General features: G+C 44.6%; 1 protein-coding gene across 4 annotated transcripts in view; it reads right to left on the bottom strand.

Moving 5' to 3' along the window:
- The window catches only part of Tmem131 (Transmembrane protein 131), a 100,838-nt gene that overhangs the window by 44,180 nt on the left and 29,310 nt on the right, over window positions 1–27,348 (bottom strand). For 3 of the 4 annotated variants that reach the window (XM_075689287.1, XM_075689288.1, XM_075689290.1), the window contains 11 exons: window positions 25,524–25,676; window positions 24,001–24,076; window positions 23,706–23,823; window positions 21,180–21,315; window positions 20,272–20,460; window positions 13,163–13,335; window positions 12,585–12,724; window positions 11,831–12,026; window positions 7,803–8,198; window positions 4,904–5,480; window positions 4,091–4,356 (listed from right to left, as the gene is read on the bottom strand). In XM_075689287.1, coding sequence (XP_075545402.1) covers window positions 4,091–4,356; window positions 4,904–5,480; window positions 7,803–8,198; window positions 11,831–12,026; window positions 12,585–12,724; window positions 13,163–13,335; window positions 20,272–20,460; window positions 21,180–21,315; window positions 23,706–23,823; window positions 24,001–24,076; window positions 25,524–25,676 — 2,420 coding nt within the window. The remainder of the gene's footprint in view (window positions 1–4,090; window positions 4,357–4,903; window positions 5,481–7,802; window positions 8,199–11,830; window positions 12,027–12,584; window positions 12,725–13,162; window positions 13,336–20,271; window positions 20,461–21,179; window positions 21,316–23,705; window positions 23,824–24,000; window positions 24,077–25,523; window positions 25,677–27,348) is intronic. The other variant, XM_075689291.1, reaches the window with a different exon arrangement.

The raw sequence follows: 27,348 nt of genomic DNA, 5'->3' as shown, positions 1-27,348 counted from the left end.
AGATGATTCTCCATACATATCAAGCCAGCCAACAAAAATGAGTGGTATTTTTAAGTTCCAAGTCAACAATTAGATTTCTAACCTTAAACTCAGATTATTAAGGAAATGTTCATGTCATAACACAAGGTGTTACATTGAAAAAGTTTCTAATCAAGTTAACCATGGAGCATTCACCACAAATCCAAGATCAGCTGGAAGTTTACTCTTCTCAATAGAAACTGAAGCTCCCTACAAAAGCCTTAGCTGATTTATGTAAAATTAAATTATGGGATTTTAGGTGCCAAAACAATGATCTGATTATGAGGCACGTTGTAGTGGGGGACTCCGGAAATATGGACCACCTGGGGTTCATTAACGTGCACCTAAATCTAAGTACACGAGTGTTTTTGAATTTTGTCCCTATAGAAATGCGTCCGCTGCGGCCGAGATTTGATACTGCCACCTCATGCTTAGCAGCCTAACACCATAGCCACTAAGCAACAGCGGCAGGTAAATGATTTATGTAATCAGTGCCATACAAGTTTCACCAGTTTACAGGGCACTTTCACCAACCCCTACCACCTGCACCGCCTGTGGCCCGCGCTGCACCCGTCGCCGGGCTGCCCGTGGTGCGAGCACGAACGGGCCGATATGGCCCATGTGCTTTGGGAATGCCAACGGCACGTGGAACAAGGACAAAGAGGAAGGGGGAATACAACACCAGAACCCTCTGAAGCGGGGCGCCTCGCTGAGAGATGGCAAACCGCCCTCCTCAGCGAGGCACCCGAAGACCAGGAGTGGGCCGTCCAGCGGGCCAGGGCCATTGCCGAAGATCTCGAAAGATTTTCCTCGGGCGATGGACCCCTGGCAGCTTAGCCCCGGGCACCAACATCAATAACCGTTGGACAAATAAAGTTTATTCCTATCCTATCCTACAAGTTTTACTCAGTTTACTCAATATTTAGTTAAAGAGACTGATGGGCAAGTATTCCGAATCACAATCAAAGTTTAACCGAAACTGGAAACATGCAGGTTCTCACAAAATAAAACTCAAGACGCTCAACTGGCAAGAACAAGACATCAGAATACCTGAAGAAAATGTTTATTTTTTTGTGGAAATGTGCAAAATACCTAAAGTAAGGACATTCAACGAAAAGAAAAAGAAAAATATTTTGCAGAAACTTTTTCTGAAATCGGTTTAATGCTTGTGGTCAATATCAGGCAGAACACTGGAAGCAAGATTCGCCAAAAGTCACCTTTGGCTTTGTTTAAAATTTGAACAGACAGTTCTTATAGAATGTGAAACAGAGCAGTACATCACCTTTTCTCTACGTTACTTGCGGGATAGGAGTACAGACAGGAATATTTCATCAGTCTTTCCCCTCTTACCATGCTATCAATGGAAATTGAGTTACATGCCAAGCTTTTTCCTCATCCTCTGTTCCTGCTGTAATCCATCAAATGACATTTGCTGCCTATGACTTAGTGTTGGGCTAAGACTTTTTGCTAGAAACTCCCTACTAAAAACCTCGAAACTAAAGAAAATAATTTTCAGACAGGCAACACTTGTCCGTAAAGGGTTAATATGACACATGTAGACAAAGAGGGAACATAATACAACAGGACATAAAACTGACAGTGCAACCTGCTATAGGCTTGCCTTTCACACATACAGTTGAATCCGCTTTCAATGAACGCCTAGTTCCATGAAAAGTAATCGTTATATCAGCCCTTCGCTTTATGTGAACTCTCCTTTCCACATGTGCAAAAATTGACACTGAAGCTGGTATCAGTAATTATGATTCAATGCTAATTCAATAAAAAATCGAATTTTGTGTATCTTCATTTTTGTTCCTAGCATATTTCTACAGCTAGGTGCAAGTTTTCGTAACAAACAACCCGCCTAATTCATGTGTAATGTTAATCTGTAATTAATAAAGGGAAATGAGACACCCACCCAAACGTAGCTAAGTGCTACAAAGAAAACCCATACGGGTTCCTCAAAAGAAAGAAACCCACAGTTGAAGAAAAATTCATCCTGGTCTAGGACTCGAACCTGGGACCACCGCCTTTCTGGGGCAGCCGCTCTGCCATCTGAGCTAACCAGGATGCTAGCAGATGGCAATGGCGAAGCCGAATTTAAAAACAACTTGAAGCAAAGGCAAGAGTTCGACATAATAGTTCTGCGGAAACCCACAAGGTGGAGAGAAGTAATTAATAAAGGGAAATGAGACATCCACCCAAACATAGCTAATTGCGACAAAGGAAACCCACACGAGTTCCTCGAAAGAAATAGCCCTGCAGTTAAAGAAAATCTGACAATCATGTATTGTCAAGCAAATAAAGAAAGCGCTTCACCACACACATAATTTGATGTAACTAAGATGGTGGACCTCGGGCTGAAGTCGTAATTGAAGCGCCAACATGCGGGAGAGTGATATATTCCTGCCGCTGTCCATTCTCCACACCATTCAAGCTTTAAAAACATGTTTCAGCTTTCGAAGCTCTACTAACGAGAAATGGGAACGCGGCCATACTGGTTAGGGCAAGGTAGCCGTGTGGGAAAGCCTGCTTACGGACTTTCGCATATCGTCTATTGCTGGTAGCAGAATAGAAAATTAAGTGTGTGTCAGCGCTTCCACGTGAGATGGGTGGGTGAGTATTGCAGGGAAGCTGCTGCGGTGGGCGGCTACTGCTCTCGACCATGCATGCCTCGTGCCTTTTTTTGTTTACAAGGGATCTTGTGGCTGGAAAACGTATCATTCAATCACAGTTTGCAGTGTAGTGAGCATTAGTGCCAAAAGATTGGTTTTTCCTGTAAGCTATGAACCGGTAAAAAAGAAGTGTTACTATATTAGGTCATTTTTGTGTTCTCCATTGCAAACATTGGTGCCAGGAAACGGTATGTAATGAGATCGTATCAACGAAGTTCTAATCTATTTGAATAAGGAATGACTCCCGCGAATTCCAACTACAAAAACCGTGCAACAGTTACTTCCAACAATATTTCTTACTCCCATGGACTGCTTTTCGGGCAAATTCAAGCGAAAGGCGGAGGTTTGATGTGTCACTAGCTACCGTAATGTTTTGTGCAGTAAACATGATGAATTGCCATTTCACCCAAAAGGCAAAGCATTGATAGTGATAGGAAAGTATTAGACAACTACACGCTGTAATTTTTATAGCTTTATCGGCCATATAAGTTGTGGCAAACATTCACCTATGAATTAAATTAACAAGTATGGTTTCATGCACACAGAGGTAAATAAACACGAACAGACCTCGCACGAAGACCCTGAACATTCACTGCAACAATGCTGGTGTGATGAAGACAGCAAATAGAGGGGAGAGGACGCTTCATGCTGCCTCTCGCTTCAACGTACCTCCGAAACATGAGATTATGTGACTTTCAACCCTAGGCAAACATAAAGACAGCTCTCGAGATGCGACCAGCCCTCTTGGCTCTCTTAACCTTTGCAGCCGGCATAGATTACCTCCAAGATACAACGCGTGGCCTGCATATGCGCTCAGTCATGCAAACAGCCATGCGCAGCCGTGGCCACACTAAAGGAGGAGACATGCGCTCTCCGAAATACGATGTAGAAGTGTACTGACTATGTATGTAGTTTGTAAGGTAAAACATCATTGCAAGCCGTTATCTGCAGCCAGCAACAACACAAATGAAGCATTGTCAAATCGTGATGTTCTGATAACGGCATGGTAACTGCCCATGGGGCTGTGCCTGGAAAACGAGTGAGCTTTCGCAAGGTTTCTGAAATCCTCATGCAGTGCTCGCTCACACATCTCGCAGATCACACATTTATCGCTGTTGGACTGGAGTGAGACACACACTGCCATGTACCCAGTTTGGCTATGCTTTTGTGCATCCTCTTTACGCCACGACCGTGTTTCAAGTGGTCATTGTAACAGTACAAAGAATCAAGGTTCATCATATCTGGGTGCAGTCTCAGTAGGTATGCTTAAAAAATTGTAAATGCAGTGAAATGTGGTCATTGTAACTGATTAACATACCTGGGATCATTATGAATGAGTTAATGTGCACTCATGTGAAGGAACCTACAAGTCTCCCACTGCAACAACAAGCACGTACCTTGGCCTGATTATTTCTTCGTCGTGTGCTTTCTTCCTCTCAATTTTGGTCTTTTTGTGCATTTTTGGCTTTGCGCTGGCCTCGAAGCTTTCGTCTACAAGGTTTGCATCAGATGCAAAAAGAGGCGTGCCGAAAGGTGACGGGTTGCTGGCCTCAGCCAGAATTCTGCTGCTGCCTGGTTCAGGGCAACCTTTTAGCTTTGGCCGCTTGCCTTTCATCAACTTGGCTGATGTGCACACATCTGGCAGATGCAGCAATGTATGATCCTGCGGCAAGAAATAGGGGCACATCAGAAGAGTAAATCTTAAAATGCAATCACATATTGTTCCCTCCGGAAGCATGGATGCAACAAAAGAAAAATAAACAGATTGTTTCTTCGACAAAATGGCACAAAAGACCAACCAAGAAACCTTTATGTTAAATGTCCAACATTTATAGCTCAACACATTCGCATTAACACTTTGTGGCCATATTTTGTCATTATGCTATCGACAAGGCAAGATGTTTCTATTATTTGAAGTCTCTCATTCTTCAATTTGAAACCTGCAACTGATTTGTTTGACACTTGCAACACATATGAGGCCCATCAAAAACATATACACACGTTTTTTCCTTTCATTGCAGTGCAAGGACACGAGGAACTGAAATAAAACTGAAAGTTGAGAGAGCTAGTTCTTGATCATTATTGGAAAGCAGCACGGAAGATGATAAAGGAATGGAAAACAAGAAAGTTTGACAACAGGTGTGCTGCTTTCCAACGATGAGAAATGTTTTCGCGCATCATCAGAAGTGGTAGAACTTCGAAAACCTTGCCTTTTCACTCAGGTCAGAATCCGCATTTGATGTCTCGGTCGTTGTTGAAGAAGTCTCCTCTTCGATCACCATTTTCTTGCGTCTGCTCTTCCTGTCGTCTTCTTTCTTTTCGCCCACTAGTACTTGCTTGTCACCCGCTGTCTGAGTTGCAACACTTGCCACTGCCTCCACGCTGCGTTCCCTGCTCCATGCTTCCGAGCCAAACCACGTTATGAACTTCCACCATGCCACCAGCTGCCTCTCGTCTACGGCTTTCTTGACCAGCACTGAAGATGCCATTGCCTGCTTCGGACGCACTGGTGACTCCGACCTCATTGATGGCAAAGACGCCTGCACGCCAGTTTCCTGCTTCTGCCTGGCATTGGTGCGGCGGCGCACACCATTTCGGTTCCCACCCCGGTCAGTATCCGGGTCTCGTGTAGGGTGGTGCTCAGAGTCTGGCGACCGCGATAAGGACATAGAGCTCCTGCTGGTCGACACCTGGCATGATGTGTCGACCCTGCATGGCCCTGTGTGCTGTTGCTGCATATCATGACTCTTGCGTTTGCTGCTGCAGCTGCTTGCTGCTCTGCTGTAGCTGGATGAAAAGAGAAAACAATCTGACAATAAACGATAGAAGCAGAAAGAGGACAATTTACGTTCAACAGTGTTAGCACTGAAGGTGCAGAGCACACTTATTTGCAAATGTGGCTAAAATCACTCGTAGAACACCATTACACTACAATGATACAAGTTCAAAAAGCCCTAACGGCACCACACTTGGAAGATGCTTGCAGTATGCAATTCAATTCATCCACTGACAGAAAAGATGGTTTTTGAAGCATAGATTGGGTAAAACATAGATGTCATACTTTTGCATGACAATTTCCCACTGAACTTTTGAGATTCTGGTTCCAAGACAACGTTTTCAGCTATAGAAAGCTCTGGTAATAACACAGTAAAATCTCTTTAACTCTCACAAACTTCAAACATCGAATCCTTAGAATTCACCTTCTCGTCCCGGCAAGTTTATGTATTATTTAATGACATCAATCTTCTGATAAGTCAAAGGTATTTGGTTGTGCCCTGCTTAAACTGGACGACCACAGGAGCTTGCTAAGTGCGGGCATCGCAAATGCGTGACACAGTAGGGCAAAAGCGGTGCCAGTGTAAAACCAAAACAACTCGGTAAAGTCAGCATCACCATAGACTGTTGCGGGCCGCACAAGAACAGGAACGCTTTGTGCTGTTTTATTCTTGCATTTATAAACATGCATAACACCACGTTGGGAGTGTGCCTTAAGAACAGTGCTGGGCAGTATCGAAGATACATGTATCTGAGATACTATCTTGTATACTCTTTGAGTATCTTGTATCTGTATCATGATACGTCTGGCAGGACATGATTTTACTGTACTAGTGTTTATTCTTTCCAATTTAACTACAATGTGTGCAATTCAAGTGACACCAGAGAAGCCAGTGAGGAAATGCAAATCACTTCATGTATGACTGCTATGCAAACATTCAACTCATAGAGCTGCAACATAGAACACTGCAGATAGCTCATTCTCACCGATAAGATAATTGATGTGCACGGCTGCAAAAAGTATGCTTTGAACAAACGTTTCAAAGAACTGCCCCCATGTGGTCCTAAGAAAGCTGCGATGTCCTTGCCATTCCCAAAGAAACTTCCATCTGGATTCCTCTGACAGTTCATGTGCAATATGCAGTGAGAATTAGTTGAATAAATTTGGTTTCGTAGTTTTCAAAACGAATGCAGTATTACAAAAAAATATTCAGCAAGCAAACGTCAGCTCCTGCAGTGAACAATGCAAGAAGTTTTGGGAAAATTAACAAGGCAGGGAAATCGTACTTAGAAAAAAAAAAAAAAAAAGCTACCCACCTGACTAGCAGAATGCTACAAAGTTATTTAGTGCTCCTAAAAACAAAACACGACTGATGAAGTAAAATTCACCTTGCTTTGAGGCTGAACCCAGGACTACCATCTAAAGCAGGACAAATTTTGTTTCAAATGCAATGTTTGCTTTTGGGGGACACGTAAATGAGCCCCTTTTTTAGCATTCAAAAAGACAGGTAGATTGCAATTTTTTTTATGTGTAAAGTCAACCCTGCTTATAATGATCCCAGATATAAGAATCTATCAGTTATATAATGACTGAATTTCATGCATTTACAATTTTCTGACCCTACTTATTGAAACTGCTTCCCAATATAACGAAAATTTTCAAAAGCCCCGTACTGTTACAATTAACAATTCAAACCTGATCGCTGTAAAAGGAGAGTGTTTGTGAAGTTTCAAACCACGAAAGCACGACTGAACTGGGCGTACGGAACTCTGACACTGCATTTCGTTCCTTAAATGATGTTTCTGACAGAAATTTGCAGTTAGATGCAGAAAAGTACCGGGTACAAAAATGAAGGTACTGAAATCCTTATTTTCAGACCAAAGTGGTTTCAAATCCTAACTGCCGATGCCAGCTACGGCGTCATTAATTTTCATGCATTTTGAAGGGAGAGTCCACATATAATTAACTAATTATGTAATGACCACATTCTGCAGAACTATAGAGTTCGTTATAACAGGCTGAACTGTAGCAAACATAATTTAATTATAATAGGCATTTTGGAAAGTTCACACATAGGTACTTTACTCATACACGCATGGACTGTATTCATGACACTTAACAAGGCTTGTTGAGAGGGGCTAATTGGTCTTCCACATCTGAGTAAGTTGCGCTACACAGGTTACTTGAAAACAAGATGTGCAGCAGATGAAAAAAAGACGAGCTGCGCACTTCATTTCCATATCCCGTTTTGTCTACCACTGATCCTGTTTCATAGAAACCTACGTTTGCAACATGCTTGGGTATTCACTACACAAACAGCCTTTGCCACAAACCTTTGACTCAAGCACTGGCTGTCAGCTGCGACCCCTTGTGAGCCGGGAGGGGAAGTGGCCAGGGAACGCAGGTCAAATGCCTGCAGCCTTCCAGTTGGGTGCGCCACAGCTCCCTGGTCGGTCAACGTGGTGAGCGGGTAGAAGCTTGTGTGAAGGATGCGGTCTCGCTCCAGGTAGGCATACGCCAATGCACAGAGTAGCAGGAAAATTGCAGCACTGAGGGCGCAGCACTGCATGAAGGGCTCCCAGCGAGGGCGAGGCAGCGACGCCTGGCACAGCCCCAGGTACTGTCGCGGCACTGTTGCCGACATCTTGTAGGCCACCCGACCGGGGCCCAGGCTTGTCTGCAGCTCTAACGTGTGCTCCACAAGTGACAGCATGAAATCTGGCGTAAACCTGACAGCAAAATGGAGACATCTAGTTGGCACTCCCATAAAGAAAAAAAGCTGAGCATACAGTGAATTGGCCCAGATTCACTACTGAACAGCAGTACTGCGAAGATCATAGGAGCGGACAGAAAGAATTGCAAAGAAGGGGTGCTGAATCGCAACTGATGATTTATTGAAGACATCCACTTACAGTCAAATGCTCACATTACAAAGCTTGATATAATAAAACTTGCAATGTAACTTTTTTAATTTCCTGATTTTAGTTTCACTGAATCTCTCTGAAAACTACACATTTCTTTCCTGCAATTTAGGAAAGCAATCTTATTCTGAAGTTTCGGCTGAATGAAATCTATACACACTGCATTCCTGCACCTTGAGCGTTTGTGACAAGAATAAAAACAAAAAATTCTCTTAACACAGGCTTTATTATTTCTTGTGTGAAAACATTCCACTGTGCTAACTGTTGTGCTGTATAGAAACTGCAGTGGGTGCGCTCCATTTGTGCTTGTGGGCATGTTTCCAAATACACCAGTGGCCATTCAGAAGAAAACGTCAATGGGTATTAAGCTTACAAGCACCTCAGTGATGATGAAAGAAAGTGCACTGTCTTTGTGTCAATGCGTCATTGTTCACATTGTTATTGCAAACATGCATCCTAGTGTTGGGGGGCCATCACGATCGCAAAACATATATGCATGGCGGCAGCTGACGACGGCTGCTGGCATTAGGTGTAATCCACAAATTTTCTGTGAGGTCTTTACTGCACAGGGCAATGCTTTTGATCAGGCAATTATTTCTAGTCTCTGGAAGTAATTTGTTCACACATGTTTCCGGAGAAGATGCAATCCACTGGGACTTATTTTTTTTTGAGCCTGCAAACAAAGTTTTGCAACTGAAACATTGAAACCTTGTCGGTATGACTGTTATGCTAAAGTGTGACGATGACAGATTCCAATGAAATAAGGGCAACGAAGATCAAAACATGTTCACGAGGCAAAATGTAACAAAACAAAATGACTTGCAGTTTTTAATTTGTTGTTTTTCTTAGTGGTTTTGAGCAACTTCTGCTCTCTCAAATGATCCTTGACTCAACGCTCTTCCTCCACTCCACATGGTCGAGAACAGCACCACCCCTCGACTGAAGAAGAACCTCAAGACTTGCCGTGGATTGTCAATGAAGTGAAATGACCACTCCTGTCAAAACACGGCACCGCCATCCACTTTTTCAAGATGAGGTGGACTGTTGAGAGGAGGAACGTTCTAGAATAGGGGGGTTAGTGTGCAAAGCTTTATTTCAAGCTACAGTGGAATCTCATTGACACGACCTTCAGAGGAACCGGAAAGTAAAGTTGAAAGTCGTTTAGCATACACTAAAGAGGATGTAGACAAAAGCCTGGCCGCTCCCGAGACATTCATTACATTACTTGACATTTTCATTCTAGTGCAACGTTACTTCTTATCACTTGCTTTCTCCCACCAAAGGTTGTGGGTTCGAGTGCCTTAATGAACTCTACCTTGATTAACTGTGGTTTAGTTAAATGCACCTTAATTAACATTATCCTAATTAACACCAATGGCTGCGGTTTGAGTGACTTAATTAACTATACTTTAATTAACTATGCCTTAACACCAAAGGTAGTAGGTTCAACGCTCGAATTTGAAGATGTCAATTGGAACCCAACTTGGATATTGCCAGTTCACCCATATGTCCATGTTGGGTCGTGGGTTCAAGTGCCTTAATTAACTCTACCTTAATTAAATGTGCCTTAATTCACTTCGCCTTAACACCAAATATAGTGGGTTCGACTCTCGACCTTCACAATGTCAACTGGAATCCAACTTGGAAATATAGCTGGTTTGCTTATATCTCCTAGAGGGTCCGACTCGTACCAAAGGTAATAGGGATGAATGCCTTAATTAACTGTAACTTAATTAACACCACAGGCCCTGGGTTCGACTCCCACAAAAAGTTGTGTGTTCAAGTGCCTTAATTACTCATATCTTTATTAACTGTCCTTTAAATAATATCACCTCAATTAACGCCAAATGTTGAGGGTTCAAGTGCCTTAATTAAATCTATCTTAATGATCTATGCCTTAATTCACTTTGCCGTAATTAACACCAAGGGTTGTGTGTTCAACTCCCACCAAATGTCAGGGGTTCGGCCCCCGTTCTGGTGCCATTGAATTTTGGTGCCGCAATCTCGGACATAGGATTTTTCGTCCCATGAGCCGTCTAAGGTGAAAGCCTTAGACAGCTCATGGGACGAAAAACGTATCATCTGAAAATCGCATTATCCAAAGCAAGCTCCAAGAACTATGAAAATAGGTGCACTTGGTGATAAACTCAACCCTCTTGATGGTTGCACCCTTTGGAATGTATATTTGTCCCACAACAATCATCGTCATCTGCCTTGCTTGTGTTTCCTTTCATGACAACTCGGCGCTCGCTACTTTCCTGTTGAGAATGCTGCGTCACGCTGATAACACACAAGCCGCTCGTGACTTGGAAGTACCGGGCTCACAGCGTGAAAGAAAGGAAATGCGGACAAGACAGATGATGATTATTGTTGTGGAAAAAGGTAAGCGCCAAAGGATGTAATTTTTTTAAAAAGTGAACAGCAAAGGTTCGAGTGGAGTAGAGTGACACTGCTCTGCACAGCATGTTAAGTGGAGCAGCATCAGTTGACGCTGCATGATCTGCAGCCAATGCAATTTTATTCAGGAACGTTGAAATAGATCATCGGTTTGCGCTGAACTTTCTTCTTTTCAATGTCTGCAAAAACATTCTTCTTGAAGTAAAAAAAAGAAGCTGCTGTTTCCTCATTCAACTAAGCAGTGGTGCACCATCAGTCGGTGTGGCTGCAATGCTCACCAGCGTTGTACCGATGGCAGCATGCCACATGCGTTTTTTCTTCTGTGTGGCTAGGACTTAACACAAGTGTTCCTAGGTTGTTGGAATGTTATTTTGCTAGTACACCAGAACATAAAGCTACGAGCTTTAGAAGTACCAGTAAAAGGCCACTTCTACAGTCGTATTATCCAATTTCAGGTAAAAACACAATCATAATAACCGTATGAAAATACATTGCTCCTATGGAAATTGGCCGGGAATATTTAAAAGAATGTAATATCCCGAAAAATGTGTTATGCAGAATTGTACCAGATTCCCCTTACTTCTCTGCTTTTTTTTCCCTGTGCATGTGCATACTGTATAACCACTGCTACTGTTGACACACACAGGTGAGGCACCTTCAAAATGCAAACCACATGGTAGCATGCAATCTTTATAACAGTAGACTGCATCGTATGCTTAAATTCTAGCCAGTCATAAACAAGCTGAAAACAAACATTGAACACAGCTGCATGTGGATGCAAATTTCATGTGCAAAAGAGATGCAGTTTCCAGAGTACACACAAAAAAGATCATACATATAATTTATGTTATCCTCAGCTAAAACACTTTTCTGGTTGATATCTTGCAGTAATGCAATCCCAGTCAAGTGCCCAAACACCTATGTTCCTGGTTGGTTTCTTTCTTCTATATATCAGGGAAAATGTGGCAACAGGATTCTACTACAATGTTAAAGGAGAACATGAACAGTAGGAAGCAGCTTGATGACATGGCACAACTACTCACGCAATGTCAATGCGTCGGGTGGCATTTGGCTTAAGTTCGAAGCCGTGGCAGTCCAACACCCTGAAGCCGTAACCCTGACAAGGCTTGCCACTGATGTAGAACCCTTGGACAAACACAGGAAGTTGACCAGTGTTGCGAGCTGTGAACCCTCGTCGTACCGTGAAGTTGGGCTGCGACAGGCGCATGTTTCTTGTGCCTGCACCAAGAATAAGGTTAGCAGACACTGGTGCGACTTGCCAAGATTGCACTGAAGTGTCAGAATTGACATATTTCAGTGAAATGTCACGGTTGCGTATACCCTCACAGAGACAACTGTAGAGCGCAAAATGATTCAAAATAAAGTTGCAAGTCAATGCAAGCATCCTGAAATGAGCATGAATTCATTACAGAGCTACTTAAGAGTTATTTATGGGGTTGCGCATTCTGAAGCTGCCCTGATTATGAAAGACAATGCAGTGGAGGGCTCTGGATTACTTTTGACCACCTAGAAATCTTTAACGAGCCCCCAAAACCCTATTCGCGAACAGTTTTGCATTACAACAGGGGTATAACGAGGCTTCCACAGCTGCAAATCAATCCAGCGACCTCATGAACAGCACCAGAACACCACAACCACTAAACCGCCACAGCTGGTTCTACTATCAGATCCCAAAACCGCTGCCAACGAAGTGCACATCCCCCACACAGCCGGAAGCGGATGCAACTGCACACGTCACGGCCGTACCTTTGTATAAATCACATTTGTGGAGCTCACCATCACAGTCCTTCAGATGACTTTCCGAGAGTTCGAAAGTCAGCACAGCATCACCACCTGGAACCTTGTTTCCAAGACGAAGCTGGCCATAACCACCTTGGCCCTTCAGCATCACCGCACTCACCACGGTCAGATTGTTCCTGCACCACAACAAAGGCACATAAATGAGGGCTATCAAACGCCAGAGTCATGCAAACACAAAAGTTCTTTTGCCAATAAAGACACACATGTATAGCTATTACAGCTTAGATAAAACCTTTCTGCCCATTAAACTTTCTGGAAGAAATTCAAACGACTTGTAATTTGTGAACTCATGATTTGTTATGTTTGTTACCAAGCATACAAGCATTTCACCAGTAACACACAAGTGAAATTCCACAGTGTACCTAGTGTACACTGAAGAATAGAAAGCACTGTGTGGTAGGTCCTGTGGCCATATTTTCCCACCTAGCAGCTCACTGAAGAGAGTGGCTTTAAGCAACAGCACTAGGAAATTCACTTAAATGCAAGGCAAAGGCTACACAGTTTAAAAGTTTGATTTTGCTATTGACGCCCCTTGACCGGACCAATGAACATACCGAATGAGCAACAGAGAGGAGGCAGGCTGGTCATCCTTGGGTGAGAAGCCAACTTTCACGCGTACTCTCATGCCCGGTGTCAGTTGGAAGGCCAGAGACTTCCTATGTGTCTGGACGTGGAAGTATTCCTCGAGGCCTTTGCCATAGGCTAGGAACACATTGTCGGGGCTTGGCTGTACGAAAGCAACAAAAACAAAAAGCAAAACCAACTAAAATAAGAGCATGAAAGTGCACAAGAGGTGAAAAATGCTCTCCTTGTACCTAGCAGCCAGCTATCACATGGCAACTGCTTATTAAGCAACTTTCAACTCAAGCTAGAAAGTGTTATAAAGATAGTAATGGCGATTAGCATTCTCAGCCCACTTCGGGCACTTTGTGTCTATCTATTCAGCTGTTCCTCTATTAAAAAAAAGAACTTCATTTCTCTGGCGCTCATTGGAACCGAACTTGTGTCACACAGGTTCCTCAAGCACAGCAGCTTGACAGTTTAGTGTGTTGCACCACAAATGCCCGCTCTGAGCATGGTATTAATTCTCAGTGTTAGCATGCATTCACACTTCATGTGCACTTCATGTGCACTGCTAGATGGTGCTGCATGTGCCGCACAGCAGCCCAATGCTTAAAGGGCCCCTCACCAGGCCACACAGCAAACTTCGGCTATATGCTGAAAGCTGTTACGTGTCCTTTAGGAAGCACTCTACCACAAAAATTTGTCAAGTCAGCTCATTAATCACTGAGATAGAAATATTTCAGTGCTGGAAACCCATGATTTCAGGAGGCGAGCTTCACCGCAAACATAGACGATCTTTCCAATTGCCCCGTCTAGCCTCCGCAAGCGAAATTTCTTCCCTGCGTTCTCCCATACCAGACCTCGAGGATCGCGTGACGCATACGTCATGGGCCCCGCCTTCGTTTTTTTTTTCCTCACTTTTTTAAGGTGTGGCACACTTCCGCTGACGGCGGCACGCGCGAGCTATTGTGACTGTCTTGTTTTGCACAGCGCATGATTTTGCGCGCTGAGCACGAGGACACCTGACTAGCGGTATAAGTCTGTGCTACACGAATACTGAGGCAGACACAAGCGGATCATAGAGCATGATCCCGTGCTAGAAAATGGTAGAGAATTACATAGTTTCGGTGTCTGCGTGAGTGAATGCATGACGTGGGAACAAGCAGACGAAACAGAAGTACATCTCTCTTGCTGCAGTGCGAACTAAAACAAAAACATGCAGATATTCTATTTGTGTGTCTTATTATTTCTCTAAGCTTTAATTCGTCTATTCTAGTAACATATTACACAAATAACAGACGTTGTCTTGAATAATTCTTGAAGTCATGCGTCACCACAAGTGACGTCATAGCGCTGACACATGTACGTATTTGTACTAACATGTGTACGTCACCCTCCGGCTTGGAGCGTAGCAGCCGCGAGGAGAAGAGAAAATGGTGATCGGTTCAAAATTTGAAATCTTTCCGCAACGCATAACAATGTAATACTTTTGCAGACACAATCGTTCTTGCGCATTGTATGCTCTGCGCTTGTCAGCTCAAAATGGCCAGACCTGGTGAGGGGCCCTTTAAGCACGGCACCACCATTACTTATCTCAAAGGTTATGTATGCGAAAGGAAAGGATTTTATGTGGGAATTTGTGCATGCACCCCTAAATGGTGCAGTGTGTCCAGAAGAAAGCACGAGAGAGGAGTCTGGCTGCAGCACATGGCTCATAGTACGCTTTAGCAGTAGCAATACGGTGTGTCACTACATTGCTTGAATGCTAATCACATTAACAACAGTCATTGTGAGATTTGTTCTGGCAGAATAAATTTGTGGTACTGAACAAACAAAACATATGCACTCAAAATGTAAAGGAGATGCAGCAACGAATTTGTTTCTCTCTCTCTCTCTCTGTGTATATATATATATATATATATATATATATATATATATATATATATATATATATATATATATATATATATATATATAGTTATACGTTTTCCGGTATTGCGACGACCCGTGTTTTACGGCGGATTAGCACAGTCCCATCGAAGTCCCCATAGAAGGAATGCATTAAAAACCCCGGTTATTCGACGCAATTTTACACCTGACCTGCGTTATACGATGACCCTCGCGAAGCGCAGGACGGAACGGCGGACGAAAGAAAAGTGTTGCAGGTCTCTTTCCTCGCTCCGTCTCTCTGCAAGTTAGAAAAGTTCTCGTCAAGTGGCTCCATCAAGCACGGAGCTCTGCGATCAACGTTGACAGTGCCATTCTAAAAGAAAAGGCAGACCTCGTGGCATTGCGTCTGGACATCGGACGACTTTCAGGCATCGAACGGGTGGCTGGATCGTGGCTGGATCGAACGGGTGGCTGGATCGGTACACAGGATTGTGTACAGCCACTCCTGCAGAGAAAGCACTTCCATGGACGTTTCGACGGTGAACGAGTCAATGGAGTCGCTGCCGGAGATGATTGCGGCATACAAGCCCTGCGACATTTTCAACGCCGATGAGAGCAATATCTTTTACCATATGCAGCCTGAGCAAATCCTTGCGTTTAAAGGTGACAGCTGTCATGGTGGCAAGCATAGTAGAACGTGTGATGGCACTATGCTGTGCTAACGAGGACGGTTCCAAGAGGCTGCCCGTACTCGTTGTTGGAAAGTTTGCAAAGCCACAGTCCTTTAAGAACCTGAAGATGCTGCCATGCAGCTAAAACTTCAACAAAAAGGCGTGGATGACGTCTTCACTCTTCAGCAATTTTTTGCAGCAGCTGGATAACAAAATGGGTGCTAGGGCGAAGAAAATATTACTTTTCGTGGACAACACACCATGCCACCCACCCGATACGTCCTGCCTGAGGAACATAAGGGTTGTTTTTTTTCCACCCAACTGCACAAGCCGGCTGCAGCCTCTGGATGCCGGCATCATTAAGTGCGTCAAGCAAGGGTACCGGAATCTGTTAGTGCAGTGTCGGCTGGCGGCTATGGAGCACAGCAAGACGGAAAAAAAGATAACTGTGCTCGAAACCATGCATTTTATAGCCAGTTCGTGGAACACAGTGTCGCAAAGCACAATCGCTAACTCGTTCAAGCACTGTGGCTTTAAGCGAGAGACTGCCTCCTCTGCTGGGGACGCAACAACCTCAATGCCGCTCGAGGCCGATGCAGGCTTCGCCAACGACGATTTCGGGGTTTAAACCTCACCACAACCTTCGCCGAGTAGGTGGAGGCCGACGACAACGTTGCGATCTGCGGCAAGGTGTCGCTGGATGACGCCATCGCTGTGACATCGGACGAGGACAACGATGATGCCACAGGTGCCGTGTCGGTGCCTACCACGTTCACCGAGGTGCTACAGCACATAGACGGCATGCTGAACTTCATCTGTTCACGTGATGGTGCAGAAGACCTCCTTTTGGACGTCGCCCAACTCGAGTGAAAGTTCTTGGTTCATGGATCAAACAAGGTCCAAAAGAAACTTACCGGTATTTTTTAAAGTTCGCGCCAGCTGGCGGGACTCGCGGCAGCTGGCAGTGGAGTGCCGTAAAGGTTCGTTTGAATAAAGCATGATTGGTACTTGTACTGCAGCATTCATTCTTATCGCATTTACTTTTTTGGTAATTTGGGTTTCCAAGCCCTGCAGAGCATATTAGTAGTTTGCATTGAAGTTTCTCTTAAATCCGTCGCGTGAAATAAGTAGTACAGTAAAACCTTGTTAAACCTTACCCGCTTAAACAGCAGTTTCCTTTTAAAAATAGTAAAGTCAAATGCCCAACTCCGCAGCCATTGAACATAATGTGTTTTGTATCCGCATAAACCGTATCAGCTTATTACATACGTATCAGTTAACACATAGTGTTTCCACCTTTCGTCGCGCAAGCATGGCGGTGCTTCGTCTTCATCGGGCGGCCTGGCAGAACAACAAGCCTCAGAGATCTGAGCGGCGTCCAAGTGCCCTGAGCATTTGCGTCTGAAGCCACATCAACATCGACATCATTTCGACGCTGTCCCAGAGAGCGTTGTGGCGTCATGTAAGCGAGGACTCATGTCACGCCGAAGCTTGGATAAAAAGACGCTGAAGTGCTCAGCATAGAAGAAAAATTAGAAACCGTTTGTGCTTTCGAATGTGACACGAAGTCGGCGCTGGCACGTGACATGGGTCTACTGATGACTACGGTGTGTGGCATTTGGAATGTGAAGAAGTTGCTCGGCAGCGCTGCTGCGACCGCGAAGATATGTCAGCTGCGAGATTAGACTTTTCGCCATCGTTGCCTCTGTTTTGCCGACGCGTCGCGTAGTGACAGTGATAAGGATGACATGGAAAGCGACAGCATGGGTGATTCAGGCCCGACAGTGGCAGAAGCTGCGCGTTACGTCAGCGTGACGAATGCAATCGTTGCAGCGAGAACAGCACCTCGCAATGAAAAAGGCGCCTGTGACTTCTGCAACGCTACCGCGCCTGTGCACGGAGAATATGCAACGCCAACAAGGAATCTGCCATGCGAGTATTTGCCGAGAAGAGGGGGCTGGCTGAAAAGCTGCCTCACAGCTTCAGCAAGTTTGAGGCCGCTGTTGTCACTGCTAGGCCACCGTGGCATCAAATGAAAATACAGTGGAATCTCAATGATACGATTACAGCTAATACGAATTTCTGGATGATACGAATTTTTCTCTGGTCCCGGCCGAGCCCCATTACTTTGCATCGTGCTAGAGAACGGTTGTTACGAATCAATTTTCGACCTGCGTCGGTTGATACGAAAATTACTGAAGACACTCTGGAAATTTGAAAGTGTGCTTGGCGAAAGCCAGACGCTGCTGCCGTCTGCGCTCCACTTCCCTGGCTTTGCTGTTCGGTGAAATGGCCGGTCGCTGCTGCCGTCTGTGCTCCAATTCATTCGCTTTGGTGTTCGGCGATATCGCCTGTCGCTGCTGCCGCTTTTGTTCTGCTTCCCTGCTTTTGGTACCCGGCGATCTACAGTCGCCGACCGATTTTCCGGACTCCAAAAATTCGGACATGCTCGATTATTCGGTCAGCTTCGTGGCACCACCATTCTCCCCATAGACCATAATGTATAACTGCCGAAAGTTCGGACACCTTGCAACCTCTCGTCTGACTTTTCGGACACTCCTTGAGCCAACTCAATCGAGGGCACCATGCACCGACTCTGACCGGCGCATAGTTCGACTTGCTGAACGCCATTTTTGTTTTGAACGGAGCCTCCTTACTGCCCCACGAAGTGGCGCTACTGGAAATCCCCGCCCATCATCATCGTTTCTGCCTTGTTTGATAGAGTGGCCGTACAGCAGTTCCGGTTTCAGCTTAGTAAGCCATGGCAAGACAATCCAGCAGCTGATTTGTTTGTTTCGCGCACGACGCTGCGAGCAGGCCATGTTTTTCGTTTGTGCGACTGGTGTCGGCACGGTGGTGTTTGCTTTGCGTGCTGTGTTGAGGTTCCGGTGATCCAATGCGGCGTACGGAAACATCGCGTCAAGTGTCTAATGGCGCCGACAGTGCCCGCACAGACTGCGCTGGGGAATGCCGGCAAGCGGGTGCCGGGAGGCCTAAGATTTGTCGCCTTCCGATGTGCTCCCTACTGACGCGGAAAATGTTCTGCCGAAACCTGCGCAGTGATTGCATTGTGATTCCGGACACCGTCTCATTTGACAGTTTCACAGGTGCTGACACTGCTGTACTGACATGCGCAGATTCGACGACGGCGAGATCATTCGTCAGGTTTCTGCTGCACCGCCGGACGATGACTCCGAGTCGGAAGATGATGCACCATGTGCTACGCTGCCGTAGCATGCGGAGCGTGCAGAAGCAGTGACTGTGCTTTCAGCCACCTATAGTGACCGTACGACCCGCTCCGAGATTCAGGCTTATCTGATTGCGCATAAACAGAACAGCGTGCAACGGCGCACTCACGATTTCTTCAAGCCTACTGCCGAGCCCGAATAAGTGCGTGGAAATAAAGGATTTCATATTTTTTTTCTTAATCTGCTTTTTCAGACACCTGTTTATTCGGACATTTCCGCAGTCCCCGTGAGGTCCGAATAAACTGTCGGTGACTGTAATCAGTCGCTGTTGGCGTTTCCGTTCTGCCTCTCTTGCTTTCGCATCTGGTGACATGTTCATTCGTCGCATGCGCATTCGCTCCTTGTTCTTCTGGCATTTGGTGTTGGGGGAATCCGGCGTCCGCTGCCGCTTCCCCGAACTGCTTGGCGTGCAATCACTGGGCCGTTTCGGAGCTATGGGTCTCACTCACTCGACTGCAACGAGACGTCTGACGAAGGAGCGGCGGTGCAGCCATATAGGTGTTCTGTGGTGCAGCTGCCACCGCCGACGCCCGCGCGCTCATTCTCATGCGCAGCTGCACCCCCGACCGGCGCACGCCGGTTGCTAAAGAGGGGAGGAGGTTGTGCCGCAGCACGTAGGAGAGGCCACAGTTGGCACGATTCCAGCGCACGGCCGGACGCGACCGCGAGCATGAGCCCCACCGACAGCAGTGAAAGAGAACAGACAGCACGCAGTTACGCGATTTCACCCTCTCTCTTTTGGTGCGGAGGCGCGGACGCGGCGCCGGACAGCCAGGATGAAATCAGCGACGACACGTGTGCACGTTTTTATGGATTTGAACAAAGTCTGCTAATTGACCTGACAAAGAAAAAGAAGCAGAATGACATTAGAGACTTTTTCTTCAAGAAATAAATGCTTTTTACATACGTGTGCCTGAGTGAGTTCACCTCTGACGCTTTAATTTAGCTAGTTTTAATTGTTTCGATGATACGAATTTCGGCTAATACGAATAGTATTTTTCGTGTGTGTGTGTGTGTGTGTGCGTGCGTGCGTGCAGTGCAGTGCAATAAGTTGAGCATGGACTGCTCTGTTCCTCCACACATCAATTCTCTCTCAACTAGCAAGTACAAATGGAAAGTAATATGGCTGAAGATGCTTAGCCTGCTGAGATATTTGATGCATCAAATTCATGTGCATTTCTGGTGAAATTTTTAAGCATGCGACTGGCATCCTTGGAAAGCTGGCGCGCAATATTTACACAGTTGCACAATAACTAGGCCAGGTTGCTTGAGTAGTTGTTCTATACTCACATTGTACTCCTCCAGGTCCTGTAAGCTGAATGCACTGGGCTCACTTTTCAATGCTGCTGAAAGATTCAGCATGCCGGTTGAGTGTGCAGCCATGGTGAGGGCTGCGTCCAAGTCAGGGTACAAGAATAATGGCAACACCTGAACCAGCACAGGAAGGCTGGATGGGTTCTCCAAGGTCAGTTGCCTCACCTGCAACAAATGAGCAACATGTTGCTGCAATGCAATATGGCAAGCTTATGCTTTAATTCAGCAAGTGCAGTTGTTGCACGTTATGACCTGCCTTTGGAACTTTTTGTTTGCCTTTGGAAGTTTTTGTTAAATTAGGCCTGGTAGACCTAATTTACTAAATATGACATGCGCGTTGAAATGACAAAACCGAATGTGAAGGCAACACTACATAAACAATATTTTATAATCACCAGGCATTGCGAGATGATAGTTTGATGCTTTTTAGCATTTTGAGCGCATCGCCACTTACATTGCCGAGATAAGTAAACTTGGCACATGCAACGCAATCTGCAACTTTTGTCAGTGTCAATGTAAGGCCAACGATACTCCAAAAGCAACTTGATGAGCCAAGATGACTCTTGGGCTATTTGGGTGATACTAGATGAAGGTATTGCAGTGCAAATAAGACAAGACACAAAGAACAGACTTTTGTCCTTGTGTAGTGCCTATTATGTGTGATCTTCTGTTCTACGTGTCACCTTATTTGCACAGCAATGGCTTCATTTAGATAGATAAACAGGCTGCAAGAAGCCTAGCATTTATTGTAATGCTATATTTACGCGTCTTCAGCCATATTTCCCTGTAAGTAATTGTAGTGTGGCTCATGTCATTCCCATGGCCTATAATCTGCACACTGAGAACAGAAATGGCTGGAGTATCATGGGTACTCCAATACTCACTGTGAGGTTCCCAACTTGCGTAACTGGAAACTTCAGAACATTCTTTGTTGACAGCTTTGGCCAGTGAAAGAGCACTTGTGCCTCCATGAGGAAACCTTGTGCCTCGCTTGTGTCCACTTTTAGTGTCACGTTAGCACTGCAAAATAGGCGATGCTAAGAGCAGAATTTCCACAAGTTTGCTGCTTCTGCATCATGCAGCCGACAAAGAAATAACAAGATTGTCAATAGCCACTAACGAAATCCAGTACACACTTAAAAGTGTGTGGCTATATAGGTAGACTCTTATTTTGAAAATGTTTAGATGGGTGGATAGTTTAGCAAGGTCCAAAACGATCAGGCAGTGGGCGTTGCACAGGGACAGACACAAAGGATATGTTCAGATGACTCCTCAGATCCACAACTATGACATGTAAAAGGGTCACTCATTTCATTATAAAATAAAATGGAATTAGTGAAAGCCACTCCCAGCCACAGCCAACAACAATATAATTTTACATCATGGCGCAAGGCCAGATGTACTATAAGGAAATGGTAGACATTGTGCAGGTTACGATCTCCAAGGGAATTCTAGACTGTTACTGTAATGCAGCACAAAGCTGCCTGGGGAAAAATTTTAAAGAAGGTTTTGATGCTACTTGGCGCATGTGTTCATGGCACTCATTGTAAAGAAACATATGGAGGGGCGTACTGCACCCAGTGGCAACTACAATTTGACTTACCATATTTAGGCCGAATCTAGGCCGACCCCGATTCTAAGCCGACCCCCTAAAGTCCGAAGCCAACAAAAAAAATATATATATTACCTCGAATGTAGGCTGAACAAAAAAAGTGAGGATAGCGTTCACAAAACGCAAACAGCATTTATTGAATCTGAGCGTGCGGAGCTCATTCAACGTCGTCCTAGACTCGTCACTGTGTTCCTTGTCACTGTCACCTTCAAACTGTGCACTATCTTCGGTACCGTCAAGTGCATTAGATATGCTGCACTTTTTAAAGGCGCACACGATCAAAGTACCTGGGATGTCGTCCCACGCTGCAGCTACCCAGCCCGCCAGCTGCGATAGCAATGCAAGTTTGATGCGGCCCATTGCCGTTAGCATGTGGTCTTGGTCAGTCAACCAGTCCGTGTAATATTTCCGCAGACGATCCTTGAAAGGTTTGTCGATGCAGACAGCAAGTGGCTGCAACTGGCCCGTCATGCCGCCCGTTAAGACAGCGAGGTCCGTGTTTGTTTGGGCGAGCGCAGCTTTCACGTTGTCGGTCAAGTGCCCACGGTAAAAGTCGACGACAAGGAGCAAGTTCTTTGTCAAAAGGGCTCCTGGACGCCCTCGCCACACAATCTTAACCCACTCTTCCACCATCACACCCGTCATCCACCCATTCTCATTTGCCCGCACAATGACATTTTTTGGGAAAGTTTCTCGAGCAGGCAGTGTCTTCCTTTTAAATATCATATAAGGAGGGAGCTTATATCCATCAGCTGTGCAGCACAGCATCACAGTTGCGCGCTGCTTCTCGTAGCCCACAGAGCACACCTTCACCTCCTTGGCACCCTTTTCATTCACGATGTACGCCACTGGCATATCAAAATACAGAGCCATCTGGTCGGCGTTGCTTATTTGCCCAAGGTTGTATGTAGCCTGCCGCTTCTCTCTTTTGCAGCACGTAGCGCTGAAAAGCTATCAGCTTTTCTTCAAAATCGCTTGGAAGCGTCTGGGTGATTGAAGTGCGATGTCGGAGGCTGAAGCCGAAGCGCTTCTTGAATTTCTGAAGCCAGCCCCGGCTGGCTTTGAAATCCTTTGGCGTGAGGCCTCGCTCCCTCGAAAGTTCCCTAGCTTTCGTTTGGAGCACTTCTGTTGTCACTGGAAGGGCAGCTGCTCTCTGCGTCTGAACAAAGTCGGCCAAAACTGTCTCCACTTCTTGGTGACGGCCTTTCTTTGGTCTGTTAAATGACATCCTCGTTGCGGTGCACGCAAAAAGCTGCTGTCGTTGTCCCCTCCAACGACGGACGTTTCTCTCGTTGACGCCGAAGTCTCGCCCGGCTTGAAGGTTCGACGATGCCTCTGCGGCTATCATAGCTTTTCGCCTGAAAGAGGCACTGTAGTGGCATCTGCTGCTTGGTGCCATCGCGATAACGCCACGCCGCACACCGATACGGCCGACACGACACAGGTCAAAATGGTGACCTCACTTGTGTATGGTTGGCTACGGCTAGTAGCGGCTGCGATACTGACTTTTCTAGATGGCACTAGCTAGGCACCATATTTAGCAGTTTCAATAAAAAACTGGTGCGTTTTTTAAAATCCTCGAATCTAAGCCGACCCTAGAGTTTGGAATATGATTATCTTTTAAAAAACTATCGGTCTAGATTGGAATAAATACGGTAATTGATTTTAGGCAAGATACGAGGCAACCATACCATGCCCAGGTTTGCTTACATGAATACAGCGTGAGAACTGGTCTGCTGATGACTGGCGCAGAGAGCACCAATCAAAAGAAATTCTACAAAACAGCAAAAATACCTACACATGCCTCCTGCTTTCCTGCAGGGCCAACCAGCGGCCATGAATGCTTTGAAAGAGCTCCAGGTCTGCATCACCAACATCACTGGGCAGGTTAAGGCCAGACAGCCACTGGTGACCCTCTGCAGAAAAAAGCAGCACAGAACTTGAATGCCGACCCAAAATACACACTGTTGGGCAATCTATCTACAATCTAGACCAAATCCCCTCATATGCACCAAGAAGGTTTCAATAACAAGGCACACAGGAATCAGAAGTTGCCACCAAGCACTCGGACAGTGTGGCTGTGATTTACTCACCAGTTGTTGCTGTTGGTAACCCGCTGTAGCATTCCTGCTTGCATTCACGCCTAGGGTCAAAGTAGAGCTTCCCTGCCTGTGCAGACAGGTTAACATCATAAACTACACATGTAACTGTAGTGATGCACAATGTCTGTACTGCTATGGCACTCATGATTAGATGAGCCTGTTTGCAATGCAAAGTGGTTAGTACATGCAGGTGAAAAGAGGGACATTTATAGAAGCAACTGAAACTGAAATCAACAGAGTGCATTAGGATGATAACGGTATAATAATGTAACAAGCTGCTGCAAACTTTTAATGGCCTTTATCTGCCACCTTAACATCCACTGGTAGCCTGAGCTGACCATCCACACTTTGTACACAATGCAATTGCCCATCAAGTTATAAATGTATAAGATATAAGTCAAATGTGATTATTAAAGCAACCACAAAAACAGCAATCAAAGGGGCATACAGGTTTTCTCCTATCATCTGTGAGGAATAGGTGGCACATCTCCAAGCGGACGCAACAGATTTACCATATTTACTTGAATCTAACGCACACTTTTTTTCCAATAAAACGGGTCCAAAAATTTTGTGCGCATTAGAATCGAGTACAACCCTAAACCTGCATTACCATATCGCCATCGGCATATCAAAATGGCCGCCTCATACGCGCTTCGAGCCTAGCTGCCGTAGCTTCCTCCATGTGCTGCAGTATGTGTTGCACTGTCCGTCTTCCCGTTTTCTGCGTTTGCGCTATCAGCATGGAAGTGCCAACAGCAAGGGCATGTCGACTTCATCATGATGCCGTAATTAAAAGGAAAGTGATCATGTGTGCAGAGACGAACGGAAATCTGGCCGCCCATCACGGGCATTCGGAGTTCCCGAAACTTGCGTGCGGGACTGGCGCAAACAGATGTGTTCTACTATGGTGGCTGCTATGTACGGCGCAGCCACGCACCGCCTATCTTTAAAGCAATCTGCTCTCGCGGGTTTCGTTGCTTAGTTTGCGTTGAAGCGAGAGGCCACACAAAGGTCAATTCGCTCCATGATTCGCTCGCTCCTGCTACCGCTGATAAAGAGTTTCCATGGCCACTGCGCAAGATGTGTTCATGTTTGCTTGTGCGTGCGTGATACCATGCTTGTTCATTTATTTAGTAAGCGAATGTTTAAAAGTTTATACAGCCTATAAAACAACTATCCTTACTTTTCATATGTCTACTAATTTGCTATCACAATTAATGCTTCGCCTTTTGGGTGAAACTGCAACTTTTGTTATTTATAGCAACTTTAGTGCATTTGGGGTAAATTTTTGTTTTTACAAATAAAAGAAAGTTGTATTTCTGTATGAAAGAATAAGGTGCCCGTTACTGTAAATAACTTTTCTTTCTTTAGGTCACGGAAAATGGGTGCGCATTACAATCAAGGGCGCATTATAATCGAGTAAATACGGTAACACACAAATTAGTCATCGGTAACACACAGTAGTTAATCATCCACGATCCTAGCACGGTAGGTGCAATAGAGGCACCACCTACCCAGTTCTTGCTCCTCGGTTGCAGCACAGGCGAAGCATTCTGAGTCACTTCAAAAAAAAACCTAGAATCTTCAGGAACTGTTTGCACTGAAGTCACTGTCATGGAGTGTGAAAATGTGCTGTGGATATACAGATTCTGTGATGATACTTTCCCCTAAGGAGAAATAAAATGGCAGAGTGATGCGAATTAACACTACACCGACACTTCATGCACATGCAATTATGGCTCTCAGTCACAGCTGTGTAAGATGTGGAAAAAGGGCCACTGTTATTAACAAAGCACACAAACTTAGTAAGCAATAGCACCAAGAAGATGCAGCAATCTGAAACAGAGGATGCAGGTTAATTTCATGACAGACATTACTTAGGAGGTCAACGGGCACAATAGTTGAAGTCATCAGGAGGACACCAACCTGTGTTCTGACCTAACAGTGTTTCCCTTCCAAGTATTCACAGCTTTTCTTTTCCATTTCCTCTGAGCTCGTGTAAATCATAACCTGACAGGACACAGTCATGCAGACAGTGATTGATGCCCAGGTTGAAATTAAAGCTTATGAGGTACCCACAACACACCGGAACATTCAAGTCACATCATTATGTTGTCCCTTCTTTTTAGCTCACGAGTAGGTTTATGCAAGTGCATGCCCTTCAATAATAACTAGATGTGGGCAAATGTTCGAAGTTTCTGAATACGAATAAAACATTAGACACCTACTAGTATTCATATTCGTATGTGAAAATGATCTATTTTGTTTTTTCAAATATTGAAACTAACCAAATATTTCACAACAAACAACTGTTAAAGTGGGCTTACTGTTGTCCTTCTGATCAACAAAGTATCGCAAATTCAATGAAGTAAAACAACGAAAACAATTTTCAAAGCAATTCAGAAACAAAATAGGTATTCCAAGCTTTGTTTTTGATTTGTGATGGAAGTCTATATGACAATATGATTTTTGGTTGTAGTCTGTATTTTAGTGTTTCTTGAAGTCTACATGCAGCAGTTTTACCTTTTACGCTATAACTAGTGATCTTTTCTTTGCAACACGCTCTTTTACAGTAGTTTTTGCAGTAGTTTTTATATTAGTTTTTACAGTTCTCCAGTAGCTTGTTTTTTTTTTCCCCACAACTTCCTACCTTTTTTTAACAACTATTATTTTGTGTTTTTGGAAAGCTAGTCATACAGCAGCCATTCATTCTTTGAATGCTTGTTTAAAACCAGGCTACAAAACATGTGCAGTTCTGTTATTGACAATTAGTCATCTTGTGTTTAAAACTGATCCTAATTGTCCTTGTTAGTTGACTATCTTTCCTCTCACTCGTCAATACAAGCGGGGTACCTTATTATACCGAGATAAATATTCTTGCTATAAATATATGCTTCTGCATTTGACTATTAAATATTCAACACTTACTATTCCTATTCGATTCATTTTCAAAAAGGTGATGTTTGCCTATCATAAGAAATAGCACAAAATCTCCTTTTGTACAACACATAAAAAAGCAGCTTATTAGCAAATCTATGGTTTTCTTACGTTCATTTCTTTTCATTTTTTCATTTGGTGTCATGGCCCAGTATTTTCGATGTCACAACACATGCACTATGAGACAATGTGCTTCTTTTTTACGTCATACATGGCTTCTTTTTCAGTGCTCTTGTTCTGTGCTTTACTATAATGTTTGTCCTTACTGGTACCTTAAATCGTTGTGCTTCTGAACTTTTTCTTTTCCTAGATTGTTTTTGCGCAATATATGTTTATATTCCCTGCCTCACTCATTTAACTCATTGTACTTAGTTGCCTTTGTTGTTATTCCTTACTATACAA

The sequence above is a fragment of the Dermacentor variabilis genome, chromosome 4, assembly GCF_050947875.1.
Source record: "Dermacentor variabilis isolate Ectoservices chromosome 4, ASM5094787v1, whole genome shotgun sequence".
Lineage (NCBI taxonomy): Eukaryota > Metazoa > Arthropoda > Arachnida > Ixodida > Ixodidae > Dermacentor > Dermacentor variabilis.
Note: the sequence above shows the minus strand (reverse complement) of the source record. Positions and strands in the feature narration are given on the sequence as shown.